This window comes from Python bivittatus, unplaced genomic scaffold, assembly GCF_059951505.1.
Source record: "Python bivittatus isolate LINGU-HERP-01145 unplaced genomic scaffold, Pbiv_v1 ctg000080_np1212, whole genome shotgun sequence".
Taxonomy (NCBI): Eukaryota; Metazoa; Chordata; class Lepidosauria; order Squamata; family Pythonidae; genus Python; species Python bivittatus.
In genome coordinates, this window is record NW_028277035.1 from 4,864,286 (window position 1) to 4,891,573 (window position 27,288).

Below are 27,288 nucleotides of genomic sequence, written 5' to 3' on the forward strand. Positions count from 1 at the left end.
AAGCAGGGTGCCTTAATCTAAATACTATATTTGAGAGCAACAGGGTTCTTGGATGAATTGTCAATTACAGTCTAAAGCATAAACACAATTATATAGATCTCACTGTTCAGTGAGGACTGAACATAAATATTTAGGCTTAATATTGGTGCATAATTCTCTAGATAACTTTCTCCACAGTGAGCTTGTCTCAACAAAAACCAAGATATAATTATATTTCCAACAATGATAGATTTCTTAAGAAGCTGAAGCAATAGATACTAAGTTTTAAGAAGACTTATTTCAGTTCCAGTGACAAACATAATATTTCTGATCCTAGGAACAACCAAGAATACTTCTATTCCTCTCCTTCCACTGCTGCAGACAAACCTCTACATTCAAACTGTAAACTACTTTGTGTAGGGCCCCAAGGCAGGATTGATGACTATAGGTGGTTCTCAGGTTATGATCACTCGTTCAGTGACCATTCAAACTTGTGATGGTGCTGAACGAGGGGACTTATGACCAATCCTTGGAGTTCCAGCCGTTGCAGCGTCCCGGTGGTCACATGAGGTCCTTGCTTAACAACCTTTGTGGTCTTCACTTAACGACAGCAACTTGGACTGCTGGGACTGCCATCGCTAAGTGACAGGGTCACATGACTCACGCTTTATGACCGTGTGGATTAGTGATGGCAATTCTGGTCCCAATTGCCATAGTAACCTGAAGACTATCTGTACAGTTTAAGGTTGAAAAGGCCAGCTATCCCTTAACAGGTAGAAACTGGCTTCCATTTTGGTTTATAGAGATGTACAAATCACAGTTTGCCAATTTGGTTGAAGTGTTAAACTATGATCTGTCTCAAAATTAAGGAAACCATATTCAAGAAGGAGGAGGAGTGATGGAAGGGACTTGGAAAGGAGTTTCTTCTTTCTAGCCAGGTTTGCCTGCAAGGTCCAAATTTCTCTTTTGGTATACTTCACTCTTCAGATGTACTCTTTACTCTTCAGAACTACAGTTCCTCATCTTTCAAGTGAATATGGCCATTAGACACGCTGGATACAATTCAGGGAATCACAGTTCCAAAACATACAGAGGGCATCACACTGGGAAGACTGCTATAGGGATTGCATAATATTTGCATCCATCCCAAAAGCAAGTATTCAACAATTATCTCTGGAGTATGACATTTATTGATCATATTTATATAGCCATCCATCTCACACAAGGTGACTCTGGGCGGCGTACAACAATTAAAAAATAAATACATAAAAACAATTACACATAAAAAACTGTAAAAACACACAAAACAGGAGGGGATAAAATTAATAAGGGAGCCATTGTAAAATCTCCCTGGTCCCCTCGGAGCCCCAGGCCTGATCACATAACCAGGTCTTGAGGGACTTATGGAATGTTAAGAGGGATGGAGCTAATATCACTTTGGCGGGAAAAGATTCCACAAGGCAGGCGCCACAGCAAAGAAGGCCCACCTCCTGGGAACCACCAAATGTAATTCTTTAGCAGACAGGATCTGCAGCATGATCTGATGGGACAGGCAGATGTAATCAGGGAGAGGTGGTTCCTCAGGTAACCTGGCCCCATGCCATGAAGGGCTTTAAAGGTCAAAACCAGCACCTTGAATTGGACCCAGAAGCAAACTGGCAACCAGTGCAGCTTGTGAAGCAGAGGTGCAACATGTACCACCCTAGAGGCACACATAACTGCCCACACCACTGCATTTTGCACCAGTTGAAGCTTCCGGATACTCTTCAAGGGCAGCCCCATGCAGAGCATATTACAGAAATACAAACGGGAGGTGACCAGGGCATGAGTGACAGTGATTAGGTCCCTCTGATCTAGGAATGGGCGCACAACACAAAGCTGTGCAAAGGCCCTCCTAGCCACGACTGCCACCTGCTCTTCGTGCAGGAGTCGTTAGTCCAGGAGGACCCCCAAATTGCGCACAGGGTCTGTCTGGGGCACTGCAACCCCATTCAATACCAAAGAGGGCATAACTCTAGCATCACAAGACCCCAGAACCCAAGCCACTCAGTCTTCCCAGGGTTCACTTGAAGCCTGTTGTTCCCCATCCAGACCCTCACAGCCTTCAGGCACCGGGATAAGACATTCACAGCATCTCTAAATTCGTCAGGGGCAGAGATGTATTATTGGGTATCATCAGCATACTGATGATGCCTCACCCTATGGCAACGGAAGAGCTCACCCAGTGGCCTCATGTAGATGTTAAATAGGAGGGGGAGAGCACCAAACCCTGTGGCACTCCACATAAGAGGGGCCAAGGGTGGGATCTCTCCTCCCCAACCACCACCAACTGGAATTGGCCCTGGAGGAAGGAGGTGAACCAGCACAACACAGTGCCGCCCACCCCCAATCCTCTGAGCCAATCCAGAAGGATACCATGGTCGATGGTATCAAAAGCCGCTGAGAAGTCAAGTAGGACAAGGATGGATGCACAACCCTCATCCCGCCCTCGCCAGAGATCATCCAAAAGCGCGACCAATGCTGTTTCTGCATTCTCAGTTTATGACATAAACTCAGTTGAATATATGTTTGTATGGTGAGCCTTTGAAGACCTCAGTGCCAATGACTGGGAGACAAATGATCCCTATTAGTTTGAACTAGACATGGAAGCAAACAAGAAAGCAATGTAGTTGTTTTAGAATTAGTAGAATATGGGTCAATCAAAATCAACTAGTTAAAATCCTGGCAGTCACATTTAGAACCTGTAGAATCCTGGTTCTGTTTCTAAGGTCAAAATCTTATATAACAGATTATAGTAATTCAACATGAAATTTACAAGCACATTACTGGGATTTAAAAATAAACACATGAATAAGAGCAAATTTTGGATATAAGTGCTCTTTCCTTCCTCTCCTTTTCTTCTGACATGTAACAGAGATTATCAATTACTTCCAAATTCTAAAAACTCTGACTATTTTAAATTTCATTAATACACACACCAGCATTATAAAGAAAATATCCTGTTTTATCTCAACTATTTTTGAATATTGCAAATTCTGATAAGTTCTTCTGGTTTTGTACAATAGAGAAGCAGGTGGGAGGCAGAATGCACAAGCCCAAAGCTTCTAGCAACTCTTACATGTAACAGAAACTATGACCTAAGTGTTACAGTTGAACAGGCTGTGGATGAATTTATGTAAGTTCATAAGTTCATATAAGTTCATACAAAAAGAAAAAGTATAGGTAGCCCTCGCTTAACTACCATTTGTATAGCAACTGTTCAAAGTTATGACGGTGCTGAAAAAAGTGGTGACTGGTCCTCACATTTACGACCGTTGCAGCGTCCCTGCGGTCATATGATCATGGTTTGGGCACCTGGCAACTGTTGTGCATTTATGATGGTTGCAGCATCCTGCAATCATGTGATTGCCATTTGCAACCTTCCAGCTGGCTTCTGACAAGCAAACTCAGTGGGGAAGCTGGCAGGAGATAACAAGTTGTAGTCACATGATGTCTTGCTTAACAAACATGGGTGATTCACTTAATGACTGCAACTGGGACTGCTGTTGCTAAGCGGGGCAGTCATGTGATGTTTTGCTTAATGACTGCCTAGGGATAGAGTTGCTGGTCCCAATAGGGTCATTAAGTGAGCACTATCTGTAGTGCCTTGAAAGAAGTGGTAATGTATCCCTCCCTCAAGAAACCATCACTCAACCCAGTAATTTTAGACAGCTATCAACTGGTCTCCAACCTTGTGGAGAAGGTGGTGGATTACAGTTACAGTGAGTCCTGAATGAAATGGATTATCTGGACCCTTTTCAGTTAGGATTCAAGCCAAGATGTAGACCAAAACCACACTGGCCATTCAAATTGAAGACTTTTGATGGGACTGGGATGGAGGAAATGTGACTATCCTGGTCCTGCTGGACCTCTTAGCAGCTTTCAGAATCACTGACCATGGTATCCTCCTGGATCAACTACAAGAATTGGGAGTAGGATGTACTGTCCTTTAATGGTTCTCCTCTTTCGTGAGTTACTGTTTTCAGTTTGCGATGATGGGTGGAAAGAGGTTAGGCACTTGGCCACTCTATTATGGGGCTGCCACAGGCTCCATCTTCTCTCCTCTACTGTTTAGCATCTATGTGAAGTCACTGGAAGAGGTAATCCCCCAGCCCAGGATGAGCTATCATCAATATGCTGATGATACCCACAGGTAATGAAAGGTGCACCAAAAAATGCCCATGTAATACCAGTACTATAGGAACTGCGGTAGCTGCCAATTAATTTCCAGTTGTAATTTAAAGTGCTGGTTGTCACTTTTAAACATGGTTCGGGGTCTGGATTATCTCCATGAATGTCTTGTCAGAGTTGAATATGTGTCTAGTAAGATCTGGGAGAGAGGGTTTGCTAAGAGTCACACTAGCTAGAGAATGCCATCTTCAGGAACCCCTGCTTCAAGCTTTCTCAGCAATGTTCCCCCTCTCAAAGCTTACCGCAGACCACCTCCTCCTTACTATATTTTCAGAGAGCCATAAAAACATGGCTCTTCAGAAAAGAATTTCAGGACAAATAGGATCATGTTACCCCAAACAGTGACAGGTTAGAATGATTGGTTGTAATTGTATTGATTTATTTTTGCTTTTAATACTGTAAGCCACTCAAGAGTCTCTGCAAATGAGTGGTATGTAGATATACTAATAAAGAAATAAATACTGAGCTTCTGTCCTTGGACTGTGTTTCAGAAAATTTTTTGTAAATATTACTGTGTTAATATCAAAGACTGCAACTGAATGCTGAATCAAAGTCCTGCTTTTTGTGGAGCCAGGTATTTTTTTTTTTCTGATGCCTAAATATCCTCTTAAGCAAAGAAATATTGTACAACTTAAAGTCTGAAGCCTGGCAGAAAAGAAGTCTTAAACCTGCTCTGTACTTTGCAGATAAAAGCAGCTTCAAGAATACATGTGCTTCATTAACTTATTAAAAACAATGATTTTAAAAACCTACATCATCTTCTTACTATTCACTCAGATTATTAACTGTCAGGGAATACCCTATGTTCCTAAAGCAGGGGAAGCGATGTTCTGTGCCAATCAAATATAAAAGACCTCTGACGTTCTAAATAAATTCTGCCAATGGTTCTCCTCTCCACTTTACTCCCAGAAGCCTCAAACTTTCTTTATTATCAACCAAACTGATGTTTAGTTACTGCTGGAAAGCCCTGAGGGAGGACACTGACATTTTCTAGTCATATCCTCAAGGTCTTTCAGCTCAACATGCTTCACATTCTGCAAGAACATCCATCATGCTCCACAAATTGCAGCTTGCATGACAGTAACAGGTTCAAAGATTTCCTCCCCTCTGCTTATGAGCTCTTTGCATCCTATCTTGAGTCTCAAATAAGAATCATATTCAGTGCCCTATATTTCTGTTAATCATGAGTGTTCTACTTTGTAAACCAAAGCTTCTATTTACATCCAACATATCATGGAATGCTGTTGAGAAGTTAACATAAAGGCTCTAAACTTGAACACACAATCTCTTTGATAAGTGCCAATGTAAAATTGGGCAGCAAAGTTTTAATTGTACAATATTTACTGAATACATAAAAATTGGTTAAAAGTGCAAGTCTCAACTGCTCTGGGCACTAAAATCTTCTATTTCCTGGGGAAAAAATTATGTACAAACTAAATTGAATGGCAGCCAAAACCCTGAAAGAATTTAGCGCATTTGACTTTATTTCGTTTTTATCAACTTCTGATAAGAGCAGATGTGAAATACAAACTTGCCACATACTGGAGAAATTTAATCCAATAATTTGGTTATGGATCTTTCTACAAAGATACCTATCAACTACATACCTATTAAAAATCTATGCTATTAAAAGGACCCAAAGCCCAAGTAGTATCAAAGTAATTTGTTCAAAGCAAGCTAGGAAACACCCCCACACACACACACGCCTATGCAGGAAAGGAGAAAGATCCCTTAACTTAGTAGCCAGATAAATATGACTATTTGCATCGTTTACAGTAAAAAGACCTTTCATGTAACATATTTATGCAGTAATTCCAGGGGGAAAGGTATGCCTTTTGCAACCACAACAGTTAGATCCCATGTTAATGAATAAAAATATCATGGAATAAAGACTAAAAGGAAAGTCAGTAGCATCCATAATATCAGTTGTTGTGTTTATCACTCTTAAAGGACAAAGCTGGGTGATATTTCATACTGAATAATAAATGCTGTGCAGAAAATCTGTTTTTTCCGCAGACCAAACAGCAAGTATAAACACTTTCAGAAAGAGTTTATGATTTTTATATTATTTTTATGCCTCAATTACAGCTTCCTAAGATTAAAACATTTTTTTCCTGATTGTTAGGAACTGCTGCTCCTGGATTTTGTTTCCTCTGAAACAATGTAAATTGCCATGATCAGAGAGAAAATTTTGATGCAGCCAGTGCAGCAAGACATCCAGGTCAATAATTTGGAAAAGCTTAAGTAATTGCTAGTATTTCTCTATTACCTGGCGACATGAAGAGGTTTAAACTGGAGTTGGGCAGCCAATAAATTTAAATAAATAAATAAATAAATAAATAAATAAATAAATAAATAAATAAATAAATAAATGTGTTTTGAGTGCTCATATATTCAATTCATGATTATTTATACATTGCACATGGTACTTCAAAGAGTAACGTAAGTTTAAAAGACTAAGGAAACTAGAATTTAAATTATAGACAGAGAAGAAAAAGTCATCTGATTGTTCTAACTTACTAAATCATGTATGACCCTCCCGATTAAGGCACCCTGTTTATTCCTGCAATCTTACTGCAGCAAGTTAAAGAGTTTGAAGAATGAGATTAATCGACAAGAGACAAATAAAGAGAACAGAACAAAAACTCCCTCTGTTTTTTTCCTCCTTGGTTAATCAAACTTTTAACAGTCGTTGTCATCTTCCACTAATGTTTTTTTTTTTTAACCCCACAATGCTGAACCTACCTTGTCAAGGAAGGTGGGGCGGTCCATGGAAGACTCTTTGGAGATCGGTGGTGGGCGGCAGCCAAGGGGTTTGGTGACCATTCCATTGTAGTCAGCTACTCCCATTCCACGCTTGTCCATTTCCACCTTCTTTTCCAGCAGAGCACCTGTAAACGGTAAAGCAAACATGAAAATGTCACAAGAAAATTAGGAAACTTTATCCAAGTCAAAATAAAATTACACTTATACTGCTTTTAGTACACTTTCCTTAGTATTAATACATTTTAAAACTTGAAATTTAAAATAAATGCTCTCCTTTAAAGCATTGAATTGGTATATATTTATAACCTGCCCAATTTTTTCATAAAATGAAACATGATGCAGTTTATTTCACTGAAACAGAACAACCCTCACCCATATCAATATCACTTACAAAAATACTTACTCATGGCCTGATCTAGATTCATACTGTTACTCTTTAAGGCCTCTTCTGCTGGCTCTCTCTGCAAAAATAAGAAAATGTGTTTGTTCCTAACTACACAATACAAAGTTTATAACTACATATAAGAACACTTTACATGCACAAGTATACTCTCCTTCTTATGTTAAGAGGTCATAATAACTGATATTTCAAGAGTTAATATTCAGAAGGCACCAAGTTTGCAACTGAATTTTGGGGGAAAGTGTGGTCTATGGTCAAGCAGTAAGTTTATGTGCCAGAACCAGAAGATGAAGTTTTTCATAGCATACCAGTAATCACCTTCCAAGATTTGCAGATCAAGTTATATCTAGAAGTGCAAGAGTTGGAGATAATGAAAAGCTGGCAAACTTATATCAATTTTAGGTTCAACCACCATTTGGAATGGAAAGTGGAACTGGTCCTGGCTTTACATTTTACTCCACTATGGAAAGATATGTACCATCTAGTAAGTCCCCCAGTCCCCTTTCAGTTTCAGTGCCCACCTACAAACTGAAAATAATTGTCTACCTCATAGGCTTGTTGGGCAACCATATCCCATAATTTCTGTCATGGATCTAATAGGAAAGCATTTCAGGTACCTCTGAAGTGGCCAAAGCATCTGCCCCTTCCTGAGCCATCAAAAAATGCTTAAGTTGAAAATCCTACCATTGTTGTGAACTAGGAAGACCAAATTCAATTTGGAATTGGGAAAAATCCTTAATATAATCATTGCACAATAACTGATTTAAAGTCACTATCCCAGCTTCTGCCATACTTTCCAATAACATTTTACCATCTATTTTTAAAGTTGAAATTTTCCAAAGAGTTAAATATTCATAAGTCTCATTATCAAAACCAAATCTATGCCCCAATATGGTCCAAGATTTCTCACAACCTACACTCCTGGAAATAACCATATTTTCTAACAGATGTTGTTCCAAGAACTTGCCATGACTGTAAGGGGAATAAATAATAACATTCCAACATAGCCCATACAGGATGATATTCCATTAAATTTTCATTTGAGAGTGCTAATAAAATATAAGCCCAATGATATTCTTCAAATTAGATAAATTAAAGTCACCCTCCTCAAATGGTAATTTCAATTTAGCTAATGGAAACTTTGGTGGATTACTATCCCAAATGAATTTCCTAAGTAGTCTATCAATTTGAAGAACATATTTATTTGGTATTAATATTATGATACCTCTAAGGACATAAAGTGAGGAACAATATTCATTTTAATAATATTAATTTTACCCCACAATTTATATCTAGTTCATTTTTTTCTAAAAGTTTCAAGATATTTTGATTATTATGGCTACCCCCTTTTGGAGCATAATCTCTAAAGCAAATTATTTATAAACATATTTACTTCCACATCACGTATCTAGAAACATTTGGAGGAATATAAAGTCCAAGATATTTAATATAATATATGGAAATCACAAAACCAAACTCTTTATATAACTGTGTTGAGATGTTAGAGCTTAAGAAAAGTAAGCAAGGTTTATCCCAGTTAATCTTATAGCCAGAGTACTTTCTGAAATACTGTACTACCTTTATAAAATTAGGTAAAAAAGTAGAGTACTTATCGCAAATTGCAAAATATCACCAGCATATCAAATTATTTTATATTATCTCCTACAACTAAATGGAATGGCTTAGGAAAACTTCCGGGGAAGAAATGAAGAACTGAAGACAGCTCCATGAAAAGTGGAGCTGATGACTGTGGCAGAATGAAGAGCTGGCGAGTAGACTGGCTCTTTGTAATTCCTCTCCGGACAAGAAGACTTGAGATCACCCACAAGTGCTCTAGGCAGTTGCTCCTTGCAAGGAGATTGCAAGAAAGTGGTCTCTGGAGGGTTTAGAGCTCTGGGAGACAAGGGAATAGCCATCTTGCTGAACTCACAGTTGGTGCCTTTCAAAGTACACTGGGTTTGCATATTTCCTTTTGTAATCACTTTTGGATATTGCTTGTTAATTGCTTTTCAACTATTAGAAACCTTTGGATTGACAAATTTAACAGTACCAGATGAATTTCCTTCAATTCTCAGCAAAAAAGTTTTAAAAACAAGTTTAAGGACTTTATTTTTTTTTTCTGGAATAAACAGCAAAAAGTTGAGCAAAACTTTGATTTTAGAAAGTTACAAATGGACTAAGGGTCCAGATAAATTTGAAATAAGATTTTGGAATTAATTATAAAGAATCCTTCCCAAGGGAAAATGCTTTCATTTTGAGTTTTTTTTTAAAAAAAAATAAGACAAGACTTTAAAAATTGGATGCTAGAGGGAACTAGAAGGAACTGAAGATTACAACTAAAGGGGAAGAATACTCAAACTTGACTTACTAATACAGAATGAAGGAAAATATTTTAACACTGGACATATTGAAGGATATTTTTGAACAACAGAACCAGAAGTTAATTTTAAAAGTGTCTGCCTCTATAGATAGACTGTGTTTAAAAGATGCTATGGAAGAGAAACAAGTATTACCTAACCTGATTGAGACTGATTTGAAAGTGGATTTAAAAATGATAGGCTACAAGAATGACATGGAAAAAGATGCTGCACTGGACATATAAAAGAAACCGGCTGATGTCTTAATAATCAAAAGGGATATACAAGGTACAAACCAAGAGAATGACCTGGTTAATTTCCTATATTTGATTTACAAAAGAGGCTTGTTAAATCTTTGAAGTATTTTGTGAAAAGTGACAAAGAAAAAATGAAAAGAAATCAAGTTCTATGACATTATCTGAAGGGACTAAAAATCAAGGTTGTTAGAAGCAAAAGGAAGGAATATAAAGTTGGTTTATTTGATCAAGGTTAAAATAGATATATTGTTATATCTGATAACCCTTAATGGACTTTTGCTGACATCAGGACTGAAATAAAGAGGTTTAATTAATTAATTAACTTACTTATTATTAAATTTGTATGCCACCCATCTCCCCCCAATGGGTGACTCTGGGCGGCTTGGATGGATTTGTTTATCGATTTGTTTATAGATAAGAGATGGGATATGTGAAGAAGAGATCATTTGTTGTATTTTAAGAGAAGGTGATAAGTTACTAAAATTGTTTATATTTATGATGAAGGGGGAAGTCACTTCTTATATATTTCTTTTCTTTTTCTTTACTATATTCTTACTATTTCTTTCTTTTCTATTTTTGTTTCTCTTTCTCTTTTTTCTTTTCTGAACCTTCTGTTTTTTCTTTTTGTTCGTATTATTTTTTACTGTTGTAAACTGTAATCTTTAATAAAATTACTATAAAAAAAAAGAAAATGTGTAATTTTACATTCAAATGCAAAACCAATGAATCCTTTCTGTTTTGTAACTGGTTACTAATCCACATTAAGACTTCCTCAGGCATTGTATAACTATGATATCAAAAAAAATATCTTCAGGAGCCCTTAATCTGAGTTTTTTTTACAACATCTTTTCAAGTAAAATACATCTATTGGCTCATCCCACTTCTCTTTGTTGACACCCTGGAAGAATTCTCAGAGGTTGATAAAGTAAGACTTAGTTTTGTAGAAGGACATTGACCATCTTCTATAAGCTAAATAATTGTATCTTTAACCAGCTTTCTGCCAATTTTCCTAGAACAGAAATTATGGTTAGCAGCCCGTAATCCCAGGCCTTTGCAAGATTGACTGCTTTCATAAATATGACAAAAGCAGCACTGTGACACAAGCTCAGCCTCTTTCATATGTGCAACACTACTTCATATGGACAAAAGGGGCAGGGCCTGTTTCACATTCATTTTGATGCTGCTTTTGAAATTATGCCCCTTCCTGCCCACCCCCCAATGCTATTGCTTGTAATCTAGACCTCCTCTGAATCTTTTTGAAAACTGACATCTACCCTTTTATCGTCTCACCCAGAGTTTGATCTTGATGACATGTTATATATTTGCTTAGAAGATAATCAGTTTCACATTTAGAATATGATGAAATATGAATAAGACTTACTGGGAAGCCCATGTCTGTAAGCTGTTTTATCAGACGATTCATGATCCAGGCCTCATCTTGCTTACTAGATGTCTTCATGCCCTATGAAAATTAAAAGAAATAAGAAAACCAAATTCTAAACATATGTACTCAGAAAAAAGCCTATTGAGTTTAATGGACCTTACTCTACCACTGTTCTATCTAGCCTGCAAATCTGGACAATCATTACATGGCAGCAAAAAGATACAGAAAACACTGAGCTTTTTGCAGCCCCAATGGTAGCCCTACTTTACTCCCTTGTAAATAGATACAGGACTGCAGCCTAAATCTATTTTTCCTTAAATGATCACCAAGTATACCATAAGCCAAGCTTGTATATGGTTACAAACTTGGCTTCAAAATAATATTTTGAATATTGACATGGCAGTAACCAGAAACTGCGGTGAATTTTGGATCTACCACCAAGTTCCTCTCTTCTACTCCTATATATCAGAAAAAAATATTAAAGTAGATGTTTTTTTAATTAATCTGACCTCCCTATTATAACCAATCTCTGCCTGATAACAACTTTTGGAGGCTTGTAGGCAGTTGTATGAACTCTGGGGCCTTGAGTTTAAACTGTAATTAATGAACAAATCCGTGCAGTAAACTATGGTTTGATCCTAATGTTTAAATTAACCATTTAAACTAATTAAAATTCCTCAGTTGGACATATGGAAAAAATGTGGTTCCTTTAAAGCTGAAAACAGAAGCTATCTATTGGTGGTTAAATGGAAAAGTGGAGGATGAATTTGTAAAAGCAAGGCTTGCTGCAGTTTGTGTATCTAACATTAAGTTTTGGGCTTTTTATTTTTGAAATTCATTTTATTCATTTAATATATTCAGTTATCCTGAAGCAATGTACAAAACTACAGAATAAAGATTAAAGTACAAAAGCACTACAAAGTTATTACAAAAATATTAGAAAGTGGGGGAAATGGAGGAGGAGAAAAAAAAATCATGTTTCATGGGTTTTGGGGAAAAAAGCGGTATTCTATGTAGATGTTTAAATTATCTTTTTTTTTATTCCCTGTAAGCCATCAAGAGTTGATTGATTACAGTGGGGCATAAACCCCACCATAAATGTAAATATATACATAATCTATGATCAACTAAATAAATTACAGTCCCTCCAAAATTTCAATCCTATTTTTGTATGTCATGCAAAATCAGAGATGCCCAACATCATAGTAAGACTATCAGTGTCCTACATTGGTTCATAAGTTATGGACACCTAAATTATGTTTGCATTTATGTTAATTCAAGAATCAGAGTACTAAATTATAAATTACTATTATTTTGGGAATAACCTTCCCACAGGTTTAATTAATTAATTAATATTTTATTAGCGTGGCCCATATCATATTTATGGGCCACGCCAATCACAAACAACTCTATTCCATATATCAAGATGTAATATAACAATGAGACTTCCCTTTAGAGCTAGATAATAATTTCAGTATTTATGCTTATCCAAATGAGCAAACTATATCCACAACTGATATGACCTGCAATAATGGCAAAAGTTCTTATTCAAGATATAAAGCAAAGAGAGTATCCACCAAGATGCTAGTTATTATCTATAAAGCCCTTAATAGCTTGGATCCTTGCTAGCTTTGGGACTGTCAGCCCCAGGTAGAATCTGCCTATCAAACAGGCAGAGGTCAAAAGGGCATGGTGTAGATCCCCCTTTCCTAAAGTGTGAAGGGGATGGGACTCTGGAGGCAGGCCTTTTCAGCTGTAGCCCCCTCACACTGGAACTCTTGCCCACTGAGATTAGAATGGAGGATGTGACTATAGTGGTCTGATTCTTTGTATTGATGTGATTATTGTTCTATATTTTAATACAAGTTTATGGTTCTACAAAATATATGCTGCTTAGAATCACTGGATGAGGTAGCTTACAAATAACTATATAAATAAAATAATAAATAAATTTCCTTAAAGCAAGAGTTATATACACTTCTGATTTTAAAACATCGTAAGAGAAATAGCATTTTAGGAAGCAATCGATGAATTAATTTTACATTTTTATTTCAGTATCAAATCTTAAAGGGAGAACATCTAAAACAGACTAGAATGTGCCTTGCAAATATTTCATCAAGGATGATTTTGTTCCAGATACAGAGCACAACACAGTTGTTTCAGGTAGAAGTGGTTTTGTGTGGGGATGATTTTTTTGGGAGGGAGGGGAGGCAGTGTGGGGGGAGGGAAGTGGGAAAAAGGGAAGGCTGAGGGATTTCCTTGGCAATATGGCATATGAAGACACCAGTGCAGCTGAAGGGAAGCTAGGAATATCAGGTATGAGAGGGCCAGGAAGACATGCCATGCTGGGACATAGACCGTGGCAGAGGTGGCTAAGGAGAAGCAGGGAAGGAGAGTAAAGGAAAGTGCTGGGAAGTTGGGGAGGGCAGCAGGTTGATGTACAGGTAGTTCTCACTTAATGACCATTCATTCAGCAACTGTTCAAGGTTATGACAGCGCTGAACGAGTGGTATCTAAGACTGGTCCTTGAAGTTCTGGTCGTCCAAGTGTCCCCGTAATCATGATTGTGAACCAGGCACTCAGTGACTGGTTTGCAATTATGACATTGCAGCATCACCATTTGCGTGACCACCATTTGCGACCTTCCCTGCTGGCTTCTGACAAGCAAAGTCAATAGGGAAGCTGCAGATCACAAATGGCGACCACATGACGTCGCGCTTAATGATGGTGTGTGATTTGCTTAACGATGGCAGCTGGATGTGATGGAACTGCTGTTATGTCGCACTTTATGACCGTGTCACTTAGTAATGGAAATTTTGGTCCCAATTCCCGTTGTTAACCAAGGACTACCTGTATAGAGCCATGAGGAGAAGAAGAAACAAAGGGACAATGTGGACCAATCTTGTCCTTCTTGCCCCGTAAAACCACTCTGGTATTATTCCAGGTTTTGTTTTGGCCCAAATTCAAAACCCATAAAGGAGTTGGCTGAACTTCTGGAATGCAATGGTTTTGGGTTCAAAACAACGTATTTTCTGTATCATGCATACTCTTCCTCTGCATAATCAGTGCCCACAAATGGCTATTGTGTGTTCAGATAGTGTTAATTATCTCTAGTGCCTATTCTTTTTTCCAATTTGTTCATCTATTGGAGGATCCATCAATAAAGTATAGGTCATTAACAGCCACTTTGTAAATAGATGAAATCAGCCTTTTATTCCATAAGATTATTGAACCATTGACAAGAGTAGTTACTAAACCCAAAAGCTGAATTCCACAATGGCATGCAACCGGTATGAAATTCCCCTTCTCCATTTTAAACATACCCATGTTAGGGGACAATAACTGCATTGGGTTTAAGACAGAATTAAAAGTATAACACTCTCCCTAGAACAATGAACAGGGACAATATCTAATAGGGTGGTAAAGAGAAGTAGACTCAAAGAGCAGGGATGCCTTTGTTTGGTCTTGTATGTCTGCTCTTTGTAGTTGGTGTGGGACCCCGGATACAGATATGTGTGGTTTAAGAAGTTTCTGACAAGTATTATGTACATAGCCACACATGCTCTGAATCACATTCGCTCTTCAAATCTGGATCTCTGCACAGCCTTAATATCTAATTCATCATTTTGCAATTATGATCTGTAACATTTTGGAAAAACCTTGTTGTAAAATTCTGTATTATCTTTGACATGACAACTTTTGCATGGAAAGGAAAATACTTCAATTTAGTCAGGTGTTGTATGTGAGCAGATAATACTTGGTTCAAAAACCCTAACCCTAATCCTCCAGTTTTGTTATGCGCTGGTTTTATTAGGCATAACTGCTTCTGAGTATCATGCCCATACAATAAAAAAGCTGGAAATAATGGCTATTACTCTTCCATAGAATAATAACATATGCTGGTCTATAACAATAATAACAGATTTGAGCTATTCAATAATGAAAGCAATATCATTATTATTGATTATGAAGTACCAAATTATTGATACTTGTAACCCAACTGTTTCAGTCCTACCTTCTGAAGTCCTTTCTTTGGGGCATTCCCCCAGGAGCTACAAGAGGAATTGCTCTCTTGTGAAGCAGTATTATTCCACATATCTCCTTCTTCATCTTCCCACTGACTTGTACTGAGATTTACTTCATCTCCACCACTGCCCCAGCCTTCTTGCATAGAAGATTTAGAAGCTATGGAAAAAATGGAGGATTTAAGTAAGCTTTCCTATTCTCTTAAATATAGCTATCTGTAATCATGGCAACACTATATTTTACTTTACTAGTATATAAAACTGGAGAGTTTAGAAATGAATCAACAAAAAGGACAGCAATTCTAGATGCTGATAAGTCTTTCATCTACCACAACATAAAAGAATACCCATTTAAATTGAAAAAGACATACAAAAGCAGGACTCTTTTTTCTTCCACCTTAGCCAAGCCAATCAATGAACTAACTACCCATTTTACCTGGTTTGCACAGTGCTGGGGCAGCAGTTGGTGCGCTCACTCTTCCATATGTCCCTGCTGACTCAGCAGAGTTATCTCCCCACCCTGTACCACTGCTAGGGGGCTTCCCCCAGGCTGAAGTGCCATTATCAACTGCAGCAGAAGGGGAGGAAGGTTCTCCCCATGAAGCTTCAGGCTTTGCATGGACGGCAGGCATCTCTCCCCAGCCTGCTGAAATCAGAAATTGAAAAAACCATGTTGAGAACAAAACACAGAATTAATTGTTAAGGTGACATATTTAATAATATTATTTAAAAATTATGGACAACTTGTAAACATGAAGCAAGTTCAGCTAATATTTCATTAGTCACCTAAGACAGTGATTTGTTTTGTTTTTCCTGAAAGAAGAATCAAGAATCACTGTCCTACGGTAAGAATTCTTTGCTAAATGATCTTTTTCCATCCAAATATTTTCAAAATTTACAAATGCTAGTTATAAAAAATATTAACCTCAAAATAAAGAAGAACACCTACTCATTCATTTGGATGACTGAAATCACAAGCATTCCCCAGTCCATTCAAAGTAAAACTCTAAAATTCATCCTGAGAAAAACAGTGCTGGCTTCATCCATAATTACTTTTAATATACTTGTTCTCTCTGTTTTTTAATTAAAATATTTTATGCTATATACTACTCTTAGATATTTGATGTAAATTTTAAAGCTGTTAAGTTTAACATACTTTTATGATTTGATACCAAATTTTAATGTTTTATATTAAAGGATCATTTTAGAACATCTTCCAAAAATACATTAAACAACCTCCTTATATATCAGAAGAGAGAAGGGTGGTATGCAGAAATCCAAAATTCATGCACGTAACATTTAAAATAACTATTATGCTTTGTCTGAATCAAGTTGAAATATACTTACTACTTCAGTAAAGTCTGGATAAAGAACATCTACCTTAGTGTAAGAAGGCCGGTATGTTGTTCTAGTTTTAACATTCTGCAAAATGAATTATTCCTGCATATGCTGGTTACATTAACAGGTGTGAATGGATGTGTGTAGGCAGCAAAGAATCTGTAGCTCTCCAGATGCTGTTGAATAAAAAGTCCCCAGCATTCCTCACATCTGGTGGGCTTTTCCTGGGCAGCAAGTCTGCAGTATGGTTACTACTGCTGTCTATGGTTATATAGGATTATAAACAATGCTGTCTAAACATTATTCTCAGTTGTGCATGGTGGAGTTTTAAGAGTTTGAAACAGCCACCTTTATCTATTAATTCAAACAGAAACAAAATCTCTGCCAGAGTTTGTTTTGAGCTACCTTATCTTTGTAAGCAGCTTGTAAGCTAACTAGGTGATGCAATCTTTATGAGCAACCCTATCTCTTCTAGTCTTTTCACTTCGGATGATTTTCAGAAGAACTTACGATCATGGGGGGGCAGATACTATAAGGTCAAACATTATGCGCTGTTTACCAATGCCTTGTTGTAATGCAGTAGGTCCCTTTGAGGAAAATACAGTGTACAATATATCATCCTGCTAACTATTTGGCCAATAGCACAGGAAACAATCTTTTTTTAACTTTTAGCACCTAAGCTGACTATTTTGAATAAGTCAGTCTGATAATAGTTACTGATGTTAAGGAAGCAGGTTTAATTTTACTGCTATTTTGATGGAACATTTCAAACATTTTGTATTCAAACATATAAAAAGGCAAGTTATTTCTGAGCTGTCTAGAGAATTAAGTCTTTTAAGTAGTGTACATCGCAAAGCTAGGGTAGTGGAAGGAGTTTCTTCAAGACTTTTGTCCAAATCCCTGTTTAGCCATCAGTTGGGCACTTTTGGACAAATCCTTATCCAAGAACAAGGGAGTGACCTCAGAGGCTTACCACAAGGATAATATAGTCTTTTAACCTACTTTGTACATTAAAATTGGTATGACATGCTAAAACAACAACAAAAAACCAGAACCTGGTTAACAGTTTATTTGTGGCCGTGCGTATGTTGTATAATGCGGCCTATTTTGGGGGGGGTACAGAAACAGAAAGGTTTTGAAAAGTTGAGGGAAAAACTTGAAAAGCAACAGAACGGGGAACAGCAGGCTTATGGAAAAAATCCAGATGAGAATGAAATGAATGAATGAATGAATGAATGAGAATGAAAATGAGAAAACAGAATGGATATAGAAGGAGAGTTTCATAAAGTAGGAGCTCAGACGAAAGGAACACTGATGTTCACATATGGATTTGAGGTTGCTCCTAACAGGGCCTTATGTTAAAAGCCTTCACTAATTTCTGATTATATAATCATATCCCATCATAATTATATTACCGTACCAGAAATTAAGTACAATTAAATATTATGAAGGAAGCTACTATGTAGATAGTAAATACTATGTAAATAGACAGACTTTATCATAGTCATTGATCAGAATTTTTCAAGTTAACAAAATAATAAAGTATTTTTTAAATTATTATTTATTATTATTTTAATTAATTAATTTGTTTCTATTTCAAATAAAATAAAATTATTCCCATTTCAAATAAAGTAACATACAAATATAACTAGGTTGTCATGGTGAACAGCGCATTCTAGTTTTACAGATGGTGTAACAAAATTTAGTCACATTCAAGGAAATAAAATAGTAAAAGGTCATATAAAAAGAACTATACATAAAATAAATCGTAATTTTCAGGATACTTTGCCAAATAGGGACCTATAAAGTGGGACCTTGCATCTTACAGAAGGAAAAATATGAAAGGCCACAAGCTACAGATTCAATGGATTCTTCTTCATAAGGGCACAGTCTTTGAAAGGGATTTTTTAATATTTCCCTTTAAGAACAGTGGCTGGGAAGATATTGAAATGTGGTAATATGTATTATTTTAAAAGCTTTCAGCTTCTCCATGTGTAACACCAACCACAACATCATAATAACATTGGAACATCTATTCATATGTTAAATAAAAAGAAAAAGATCAGTTTCCCAGTGTTCTCCTTAAATTCAATAATTATTAAAAACAATCAATCTGTAAGGTATAAATCATCACTAAATGCACTGTGTATTGAGCCACGTATTATGTAAATTATTATTCACAACAAGGGAGTTCATGCCATGCCAAATTAGTTATAATTATATGACAACAATAACATGCATTAAGACACTCATAGTTTGTAAAGTTCTCCAGAGATCAAACTGAGTGCAAAAAACTGCAGAGTCATAGTGATGGTTAGTAAGAAAAATCTTAAATAATAAGTTGGGCGTTACTGACATTTGAATCCTGGAAAAAAATCCAAAGTCTACTGGTGTTTTAAGAGTAGCTATGCATATTTGCACTATTAACGTATGCATACAAAACACTTCAAGCAAGCAAAGCATGACATTAGTAAAATTAACTAAACCAACAGAATTAGGCATTCACGTCTCTTCACAGGCACAATATGGAAAACGACAGATCTCTACTGAAGAGGGCAAATTGTGAGATACTGGAAAGATTACATACACACATTATTCAGATAAAGTAAATCAAAGCTGACTGGGGAATGCCTGTGATTTGTCTTTTCACAGTTGTTTTCTCATATGACCCATGTGTTGTCCAGTCTTTGATTTTCATTACTTTATCTGGATAATGTTTGTATGTAATCTTTCAAATTAAACTGATTCATATAGCAAAGCATTCCTGCTGGTCCAAAATAAGAACCATTCCATAACAATAATATGAATTTGCTTCAAATCTTCAGATTGACTTAGCTTTAAAAAGCTACACTTGACAGGTTGATTATATGATAGGACAGCATTCTTTATTTAATTGTATTTAAAAGGGTGATTAGTAATTTATTCATGGAGACTAGTTTCCTAAACTAGCTATGTATTCTCAAATGAACTAGGACAAGCAACAGTGCATTCATACAACAGTAACCTAACAAGAAAATCAATATTATAGATAGTTGCCCAATATTAATAGAATGCAGGATCTATTAACAATTAATTCCTGATCTTGGAGCCTATGATCAATATAATTCATATTTATTTGACCATTCTAGGAATGTATTACATTTGACTTATAAGAGGGTTGCTAGACATCAAATAAAGTAAGTAATACCTAGTATTCTTAATACACAGTACTCTAACCTACTGGGGTTATTAGTATTACTTTATTTTAGAATTTTTAGGAAAAACTGATCAACTATCTTCTCAAATAAAGGTGAGGAAATGCCCAATCTTCTTTCAAAGACATAAATATATATTTAAATAAAGTTCTAAGGATTCTCATAATTAAATCCCATCTCCATTACTATAGCTTTTAGTTCTCCATTCAAAATGATACTAAATGACCTTCACTGACAAAATCATCCACTCAGTCTGATTCACACTTTATCAGAAATGTGTTGTAGAAAAGTGTAAGCCCTGTCCCTTCACCATGTCAATAATCACAAGTATGACCTACGGCTTCTCAGTTATTCCTCCTATACAGATGCCCCTCCATATAATCCTTTCCTGAAGACAATTGTGCAATTGTCACATGGGACATCTGCACAGTGGAGGAGAGGGAATTTTTTAATCCAAGTCTTATAACAGGTACTACCAGTCTTTGGTTAATATATTTAGTGGGACTAATCTAAAATCAAGGCTAGGTAATGTTATCCCAGTGATACACAAACTGGTATCCCAATGATATACAAACTGAGATAAGCTTCATACGGTTCCTTAATCACTCAGGACATAGTAAATATAGTGCCCTTAAGTGTATTTATCTGTTGCCACTTTGATGTGTTTTGTTTTTTATCCAATTCTCAGAAACTGCCTGGACTAGTCCCTGCAGTTTTCTTGGCAAGGTATTTCAGAAGTGGTTTGCCATTGCCTCCTTCCTGAGAGAAAGTGAGTGGCCCAAGGTCACCCAGCTGGCTTAGTGCCTAGGCAGGACTAGTACTCACTTTCTCCTGGTTTCTAGCCTAATGCTTGCTTGCTTGCTTGCTTGCTTTCTTTCTCTTTATTTATTTATTTATTTATTAAACTAATTTATATAGCTGTCCAGCTCACTCACATATAACAAAGCTAAAAACAGACAAAAAATACAAAAAGCAAAACAAAACAGAGAATAAAACTATGTTAAAAATAAGGGAGCCACCTCACTAATTAACCACTACACCAAACTGGATTTATTTAATTGTTGCCACTCTGATGTAAGAGTGGCAAATACTGCTTCAGGACTGTTGAACAGATGATGAAGGAAATTCTGAAAGCATCTGAAGGGCTGCTGATGCTGTATCAAAAACTGTCTGATTCTACAAGCCATTGGAGGGACAGGAGATGGTCTGCATCAAGGACCATGGTGTCTTCTGATACCTCTGTAGCTATAAAGAAAAGCCTACAGATATGACTGTCAATAGCTATGGTGAGTTTTGGTTTCTTTTTGCCCTTAGAGAAAAGGATTATTTAAATCCTGTAGCACCTAGTAATTTCCACAACAGGAGATAATCTATGTACCTCTACCACCTTGGCTTCTACATCTTCTGTCTTTTATATACCACCTTTATAAAGTTTTTTTTTTTCACATTTTTTTACTGGAAACACATTTTTGCTTTTTTCTACACTTTGATGTTGTATTTTAATTATGCATGTTATTTTATTTGCCTCTGAGCTACCCAACAAATACAAAGCTTTATCAATCCATGGAGGTTCCAATGGGCAAAATATGCAAAATAATAATAAAAAAACCCAACTAATTTTGTAATCCACCAACCAGAAGGATCTGGCAGAAAATGTCTCCTTCTGCTGCCCTTATAGGCCCGCAAGTATTGTTTGTTGTTGGGGCATATTTGGATGAATGCATGCAGTTGCTCCTAATCTGTTCTCAGCTGCTTAAGCACATATGCAGCTTATTGGCTTAATCCTTATTCCTTTGATTAAACTATTTATTTGCTTATTTAATATGATTTATACCCACTTTTCTGCAGATATTCCATGGGCACATTTCTATTTTATTCCAAAATATTAGGTGTTTCATACAATTTAGAAATATAAACTTAAAATATAAACTTAAAATAAACTTCACAAGCTTGATTCTCTTACTCCAAGCAAAGTACAATACTGGCAGCTGCCTATATTCCAGTTCCACTTCACTTCAAGTGAAACAGAGAAAATGGCACAAATACACTTAAATTAAAACCAAATAACAAAGAGTTTTCAGTATGAGTTGAATTCTTCCTGTAGGGGTCAAAAAAGCTAAAACTTGGAGAGAAGAAGAAAGGATTCGGACATTTTCAGACATTTCATTATGATGTAATAACTTATATCAATGCTTTTTTGCTGCTATTATTTATTTAATGTACCTTACAAAATTGTCATACAAAAATCTCTTTGTAAAAGCTAATGAATAAAAAAAGTTGACTCCAACAACTAGGCAGACGTTAGATTAGTAACAACTGAAGAAATATCTCTTTGGCAGAAAACACTCAGATGTAGTACCTGATAATGAAAATCAAAGACTGGATAACACACAGGTCATATGAGAAAACTGAACTGAGAAAAGACTGGAAATATGGCACAAGTTATGAAGACAGATAAGTGCTAATGGACTCACTATTATGTTCACATTAAATGCAAGCCAATTACACTGAATTGTCAACGTATGGTCCGAAACATATTTACTTGGTTCTATACATTCTAAAGACAAGGAGTCAGTACTGTCTCTATCCAATATGATTTCATGATCTGATCTTCCTTTGTACCTTTTCCACTTTTTCTTTAGAGCAAGGAATTAGTAATGCTATTCTTTTAAGTGACAGATGTTCCACTGATTCATTTTATTGCATATTGTTTCCATTTTTTTTTACCCTTCTGCTGATCATTTAAATCTATGTAATTACATTGTTTTCCTAATTCAGGTGACAATCCAATACACACTTACCTGAAATTAAACCTTACTGAATTTAGAATTTTATTTTGAGCAGCTATGCATAGGACTGTATTGTTAGCCTTTCATGCCTGCTCGATTTGTGCACTTTAAATTTGGATGTAAAATAAATCAGACATTTTCACACAAGCAACACATTGGAAACCACATTTATACCTTATACTTTCATCTTAAATATGAACATGTATTTTAGGGTGAGTACGTAAGTTAACAATAACAAGTATGATCAACATTAGCTTCATGCTAAAAAATCAAAAACTGTATCCTACCTGGACCAAGAAGAGGGGACCGGTTTGACTGGGCACTTGACTGGTGCGTTGGCTGAGGTTCAGCCATGTTTGCGTTGATAGTGGTGGTGGTGGTGGTGGCTGTGGTACTGCTCTGGATTACAGGATTGTTTCTATCCCACATATTTACAGTCTTGTTGTTATTGTAATTTGGGTCACCCCAAGCTGAGGTACCATCATCAATCTCCATCTTGCGCCGAATGGAAGGTGGAGAGGGCTCTTCCCACCCAGTTGCTTCACTGCTATCTTTCTGTTTGGCTGGCACTGGTCCACCAACCCATCCTGATCCAGTCTGTTTAACAGAAGCAGCTCCTCCCCAATTACTCACATTGTTGTCCTGGGATTTAGAAGCCCAATTTTGTTGGGGACCAGATTTTAAAGATTCCCCCCAGCTTGTACCTGTATTAGCTTTGCTATTTGTGCCATTTCCCCATCCACTGGTCCCAGAACGTGTAGTGTCATTCCAACCAGACCCTGATCTGTTGTCAGCATCCCATCCAGAACCATTCTTTTTCCCATCTCCCAAGTGTCCAGGGATAGATGAGGAATCAACCCAATCTCCGCCACCTGAAGTCCAGCCTGGATTTGATTTCTGTCCATCTCCCCAGTTTTGAGATTTAGGTTTCTGAGGTTCCCCCCAAGTAGGCGACTTGTCCTCCTGATTTGTGGTCCCACTCCAAGTGTGGCCACTTTTGGCAGCAGCAGCATTATTGACAGCAGTTGAATTTGTTAGCTCTCCCCATCCCCCAGGGCCATTTGGCGCTTTGTTATTGTTATCACCCCAACCTGTATTAGCTGGAACGGATGCAGGTGGAGAGCTGACCCACCCAGATACTGAAGAGGTATTTGTACTGTTCATGATGGACCCATCATTCTTGCCCCCTGCATTTGAAGGCTGAGTAGCTGCACAACCCCATGCCTCAGTTCCATTGTCATTCTTTCGTTCAGACCTTGGAGATTCTTCAAATTCCCAGGCAGTGTTTTGTTTTACAGGCGTCTGTCCCCATCCAGTGTTGGAAAGAACCCTTGGGTCAAGGTCACTCCTTGGTAGTTGGACTTGTCCTTGGTCTATCATTCCCTTGTCTCTTCTTCGACACTCTCCAGGGCCTTCTCTTCCAGTACTGCCTTCATTCTGACTTCCATTGCTATCATTACTTCCTTCACTACCTGTGTTGCCAGTTGCTGCAGCTTTGGCCCAAGAATTTATTTGATCATTGCCCTGCTGCATGGCAGGATTCTGGCTGGTAACACTAGAGCTATCCCACCCTGTTGATCCTTTCCCACTGATGTCATTACTGGAATGCTGGTTTGGGGGTTTGCTCCATTCACCATTAATACCATTACTAGTGCTGCGGTTTGGATGTCCCCAAGCACCAGAATGCATACTACCAACGCTATTGTTGCCATTGCCCCTGCCCCATGCTAAGACTCCAGGACTGGCAGGATCCCATGCATTTGTTCCATTCCCTTCCTTCTGCACAGCACTGCTGGATCCATTTTGCTTAGCACTTAATGCTGAGTTCACAGTGTCTCCATTCCCCTGACTGAACCCAGAATTGCTGTTTCCTGTGGCAGGATTACTTGGGGATATCCCCCACACTGAATTGCCTATTCCTTCACCACTACCCCCACTGACTTGAGAAACTGATGTCCCGTTAGCACCAGGAAGGCTTTGCAAATGGGGTGGGATGATGGCCCCCATGCCAACAGCCATGCCCCAGTTTGGCAGTCCATTTGTCTGCATTGCATTGATAGGGTTTGGTGAAGAGTTCATGGGGTTAGTGTTATTTGGTCCATCAGTGTTAAGGTTCTGAGGTTGTACGCTGAAAGACACATTCTGAGAAGTGGACGTTTGTGGTTCTGTGCTCTCTTGAGGCAACAAATTTCCCCAAGCACCTAAGGTGCCTGCTGGGTTCCCATTCTGGTTGCCCATGTTCTGACCTATGGCACTGACTGGACTGCAAATACTGGACGGGTTGCCTGCTCCCACAGTTCCTTCATGTCCAAGTACAGGCCAGGCAGCTGGATTGGCATTGGGGTTAAGGTTAAGATTAATGCCAGCATTTGAGTTGGAAGCACCCCAACAATTCTGACTTCTAACATCTCCAATCATATTGTCCATCTTTCCATCCCCACCACTGGCAGAGCAGTGAGCTAAGCCAGAGTTGGAATTGGTGGCAACACCCCACACTCTGGTTGAGTTTCCATTACTATTTGCTCCCCCAGCTCCAAGGGCACTCTGGTTAGAAGTGCTTTGGATGAGTGCTCCATTGGTGCCATTATTGCCATTGGGTTTCTTTGTATGTCCAGTGAAGTTGCCTTGGGCACTCCCTGTAGCCATGCTACTATTCTCAGAGCCACAGTTGGAGGCAGAGTCAGTGTCTGTAGTACATTCTGAGGCAGACTCAGTCTCAGTTCCTGTAATGGAAGGCCACGCTTCCTTGTCAGTCCTGTCTATTATCACTTTATCCCAGCCGCAACTGGCTTCACTTCGGAAAGTGGGCTGCTGTCCCCAGTGAGTATTCTCATAGTGGTCTCCCAATCCACTGTGGCCAAGGTCTGAAAAATTAAACATTATGCAAATTAACCTGCTGACAATGAGTTATTACAATATTTTCACACACATTTCCACTTCTAAAGCCTGTCATACAGTTGAATATCTGAAAAAAACAAAGCCTATGTGATGGTGTAAAGGACATACATTAGAAGAGTGAAATGCAGATTTTTATATAAATTAAAATATAGACTTCTAAGGCATAGTAATGCACTAAAAATTCCAAGCTTTGATAAAATAACTTTTCTCTACGCTAACATCCAGGTTTTAAATACATTCAATACTTCTATTTCTCTTATAAGCTTGCACTAATAAAACCAAGTTTCTTAAGCTATACTGTGGGGCATACAAGCTTATACATTTTTCTATAAGTTACAGAAAGTTAAAGGTAAATTATATTAGTTTTTGTCAAAACCAACAATACTGCAACAGATTTATGAAGACAACCAATTCATTCTAAGTCCATATAATGTACCTTACATTTTGAAAGTTTATTTTTGTATCATAGACATTTACGTCTTGAATTTGGAAACAGAAACAAAAGGTCTAACAGATCCAAACATTGCAATGATGTTACTTTCATGATGTTTTTTAAATACTAAAATTAAAAATATAGAAGAATTACTAGTTTCACTGAAAATTAAGACTTTGATGTAATGCTTAGTACTCCTTATATATAAATGACATTCCAGTGTGGGCACTGGGGTCAATATAATCCTAAACCATGAGGGAAAAGAGGGCAAGGGATGCTCTTACCTTTGTCCTATCTTGCAAAGCACAGTGCTAGCTTTTGAGATTAGGAAAAGCAAGGAAAATGCTTGCAAGGAGGTTCAGGGTGAGGCTTTTCATGTATGTATACAGGAAATTTTAAATATTAAACATTAGCTATTTCTAATAACGAAGACCACTAACATTTTGTTCTGCAATGTGAATTACTATTAAATATAAACTGCATTTTCTGTAGTTGTCACAGATTATTTGGGACTCAAACCAAAAGAGTAAAATTGATATTTAAGCCTTCTATAAACAACTGGTAATTTTTAATTTTTTAAAAAATAACTTGCAACTTTAGGATGGAAGTGACAAAACTATTTCTAAATGAGGATTCATCAAAATAAAAACTTAGTACAATGTTGTTTATATCGAACAATTAAAGACGCTTTTAACAGTTAAACCCAACATTTGGTTTCTTATTTATTTAAAATATCAGTTAAGGCATGTTAGAAGGCAATATTCTAAAGCACAGTGAAAACAAAACCTTATAGATAATAATGTAGATATTCAGGATGAAGACAAAAAAAAGTTTTTTAAAATACGTAAAGGGACTCCTTAAGACTGTCAAACTTTATTATTAAGAGCACCCCCTGATTTCTACAGCATTTATAACCTGGGGGTCAAACCCCTTTTCAAAAATGTTACAAGTCTGTAAGAATTTGGGTTGTTTCTTTTATAATATTAGGTGAAGTATTTGTCTCTGTGTTCTGAATTTCTAACTATAAACATTTAGGTGGGAATTGCAACAAGAATGACTGTATAAATGCTTAAATTCTAAGACTGTGCCAGAAAAACTGATGCAGATATGAAGGAGTTAAGGGAGAACCCAAAATAAAACAGCTTCATTTACAGACAGAATCCAATACTAAGTCACACAAGTGGAAAAACCTAATTTTCTTTTCTTTTTTTCTTTTTGCCACGGTATGCAACGAAGTA

General features: G+C 37.2%; 1 protein-coding gene across 8 annotated transcripts in view; it reads right to left on the bottom strand.

The window, feature by feature from the left end:
- Positions 1-27,288, bottom strand: part of TNRC6C (trinucleotide repeat containing adaptor 6C) — a 156,268-nt gene that overhangs the window by 33,966 nt on the left and 95,014 nt on the right. For 7 of the 8 annotated variants that reach the window (XM_025164659.2, XM_025164658.2, XM_025164660.2 and 4 more), the window contains 6 exons: positions 23,007-25,583; positions 15,835-16,044; positions 15,389-15,558; positions 11,371-11,451; positions 7,379-7,436; positions 6,955-7,100 (listed from right to left, as the gene is read on the bottom strand). In XM_025164659.2, the coding sequence (XP_025020427.2) occupies positions 6,955-7,100; positions 7,379-7,436; positions 11,371-11,451; positions 15,389-15,558; positions 15,835-16,044; positions 23,007-25,583 (3,242 nt within the window). The remainder of the gene's footprint in view (positions 1-6,954; positions 7,101-7,378; positions 7,437-11,370; positions 11,452-15,388; positions 15,559-15,834; positions 16,045-23,006; positions 25,584-27,288) is intronic. The other variant, XM_007425037.4, reaches the window with a different exon arrangement.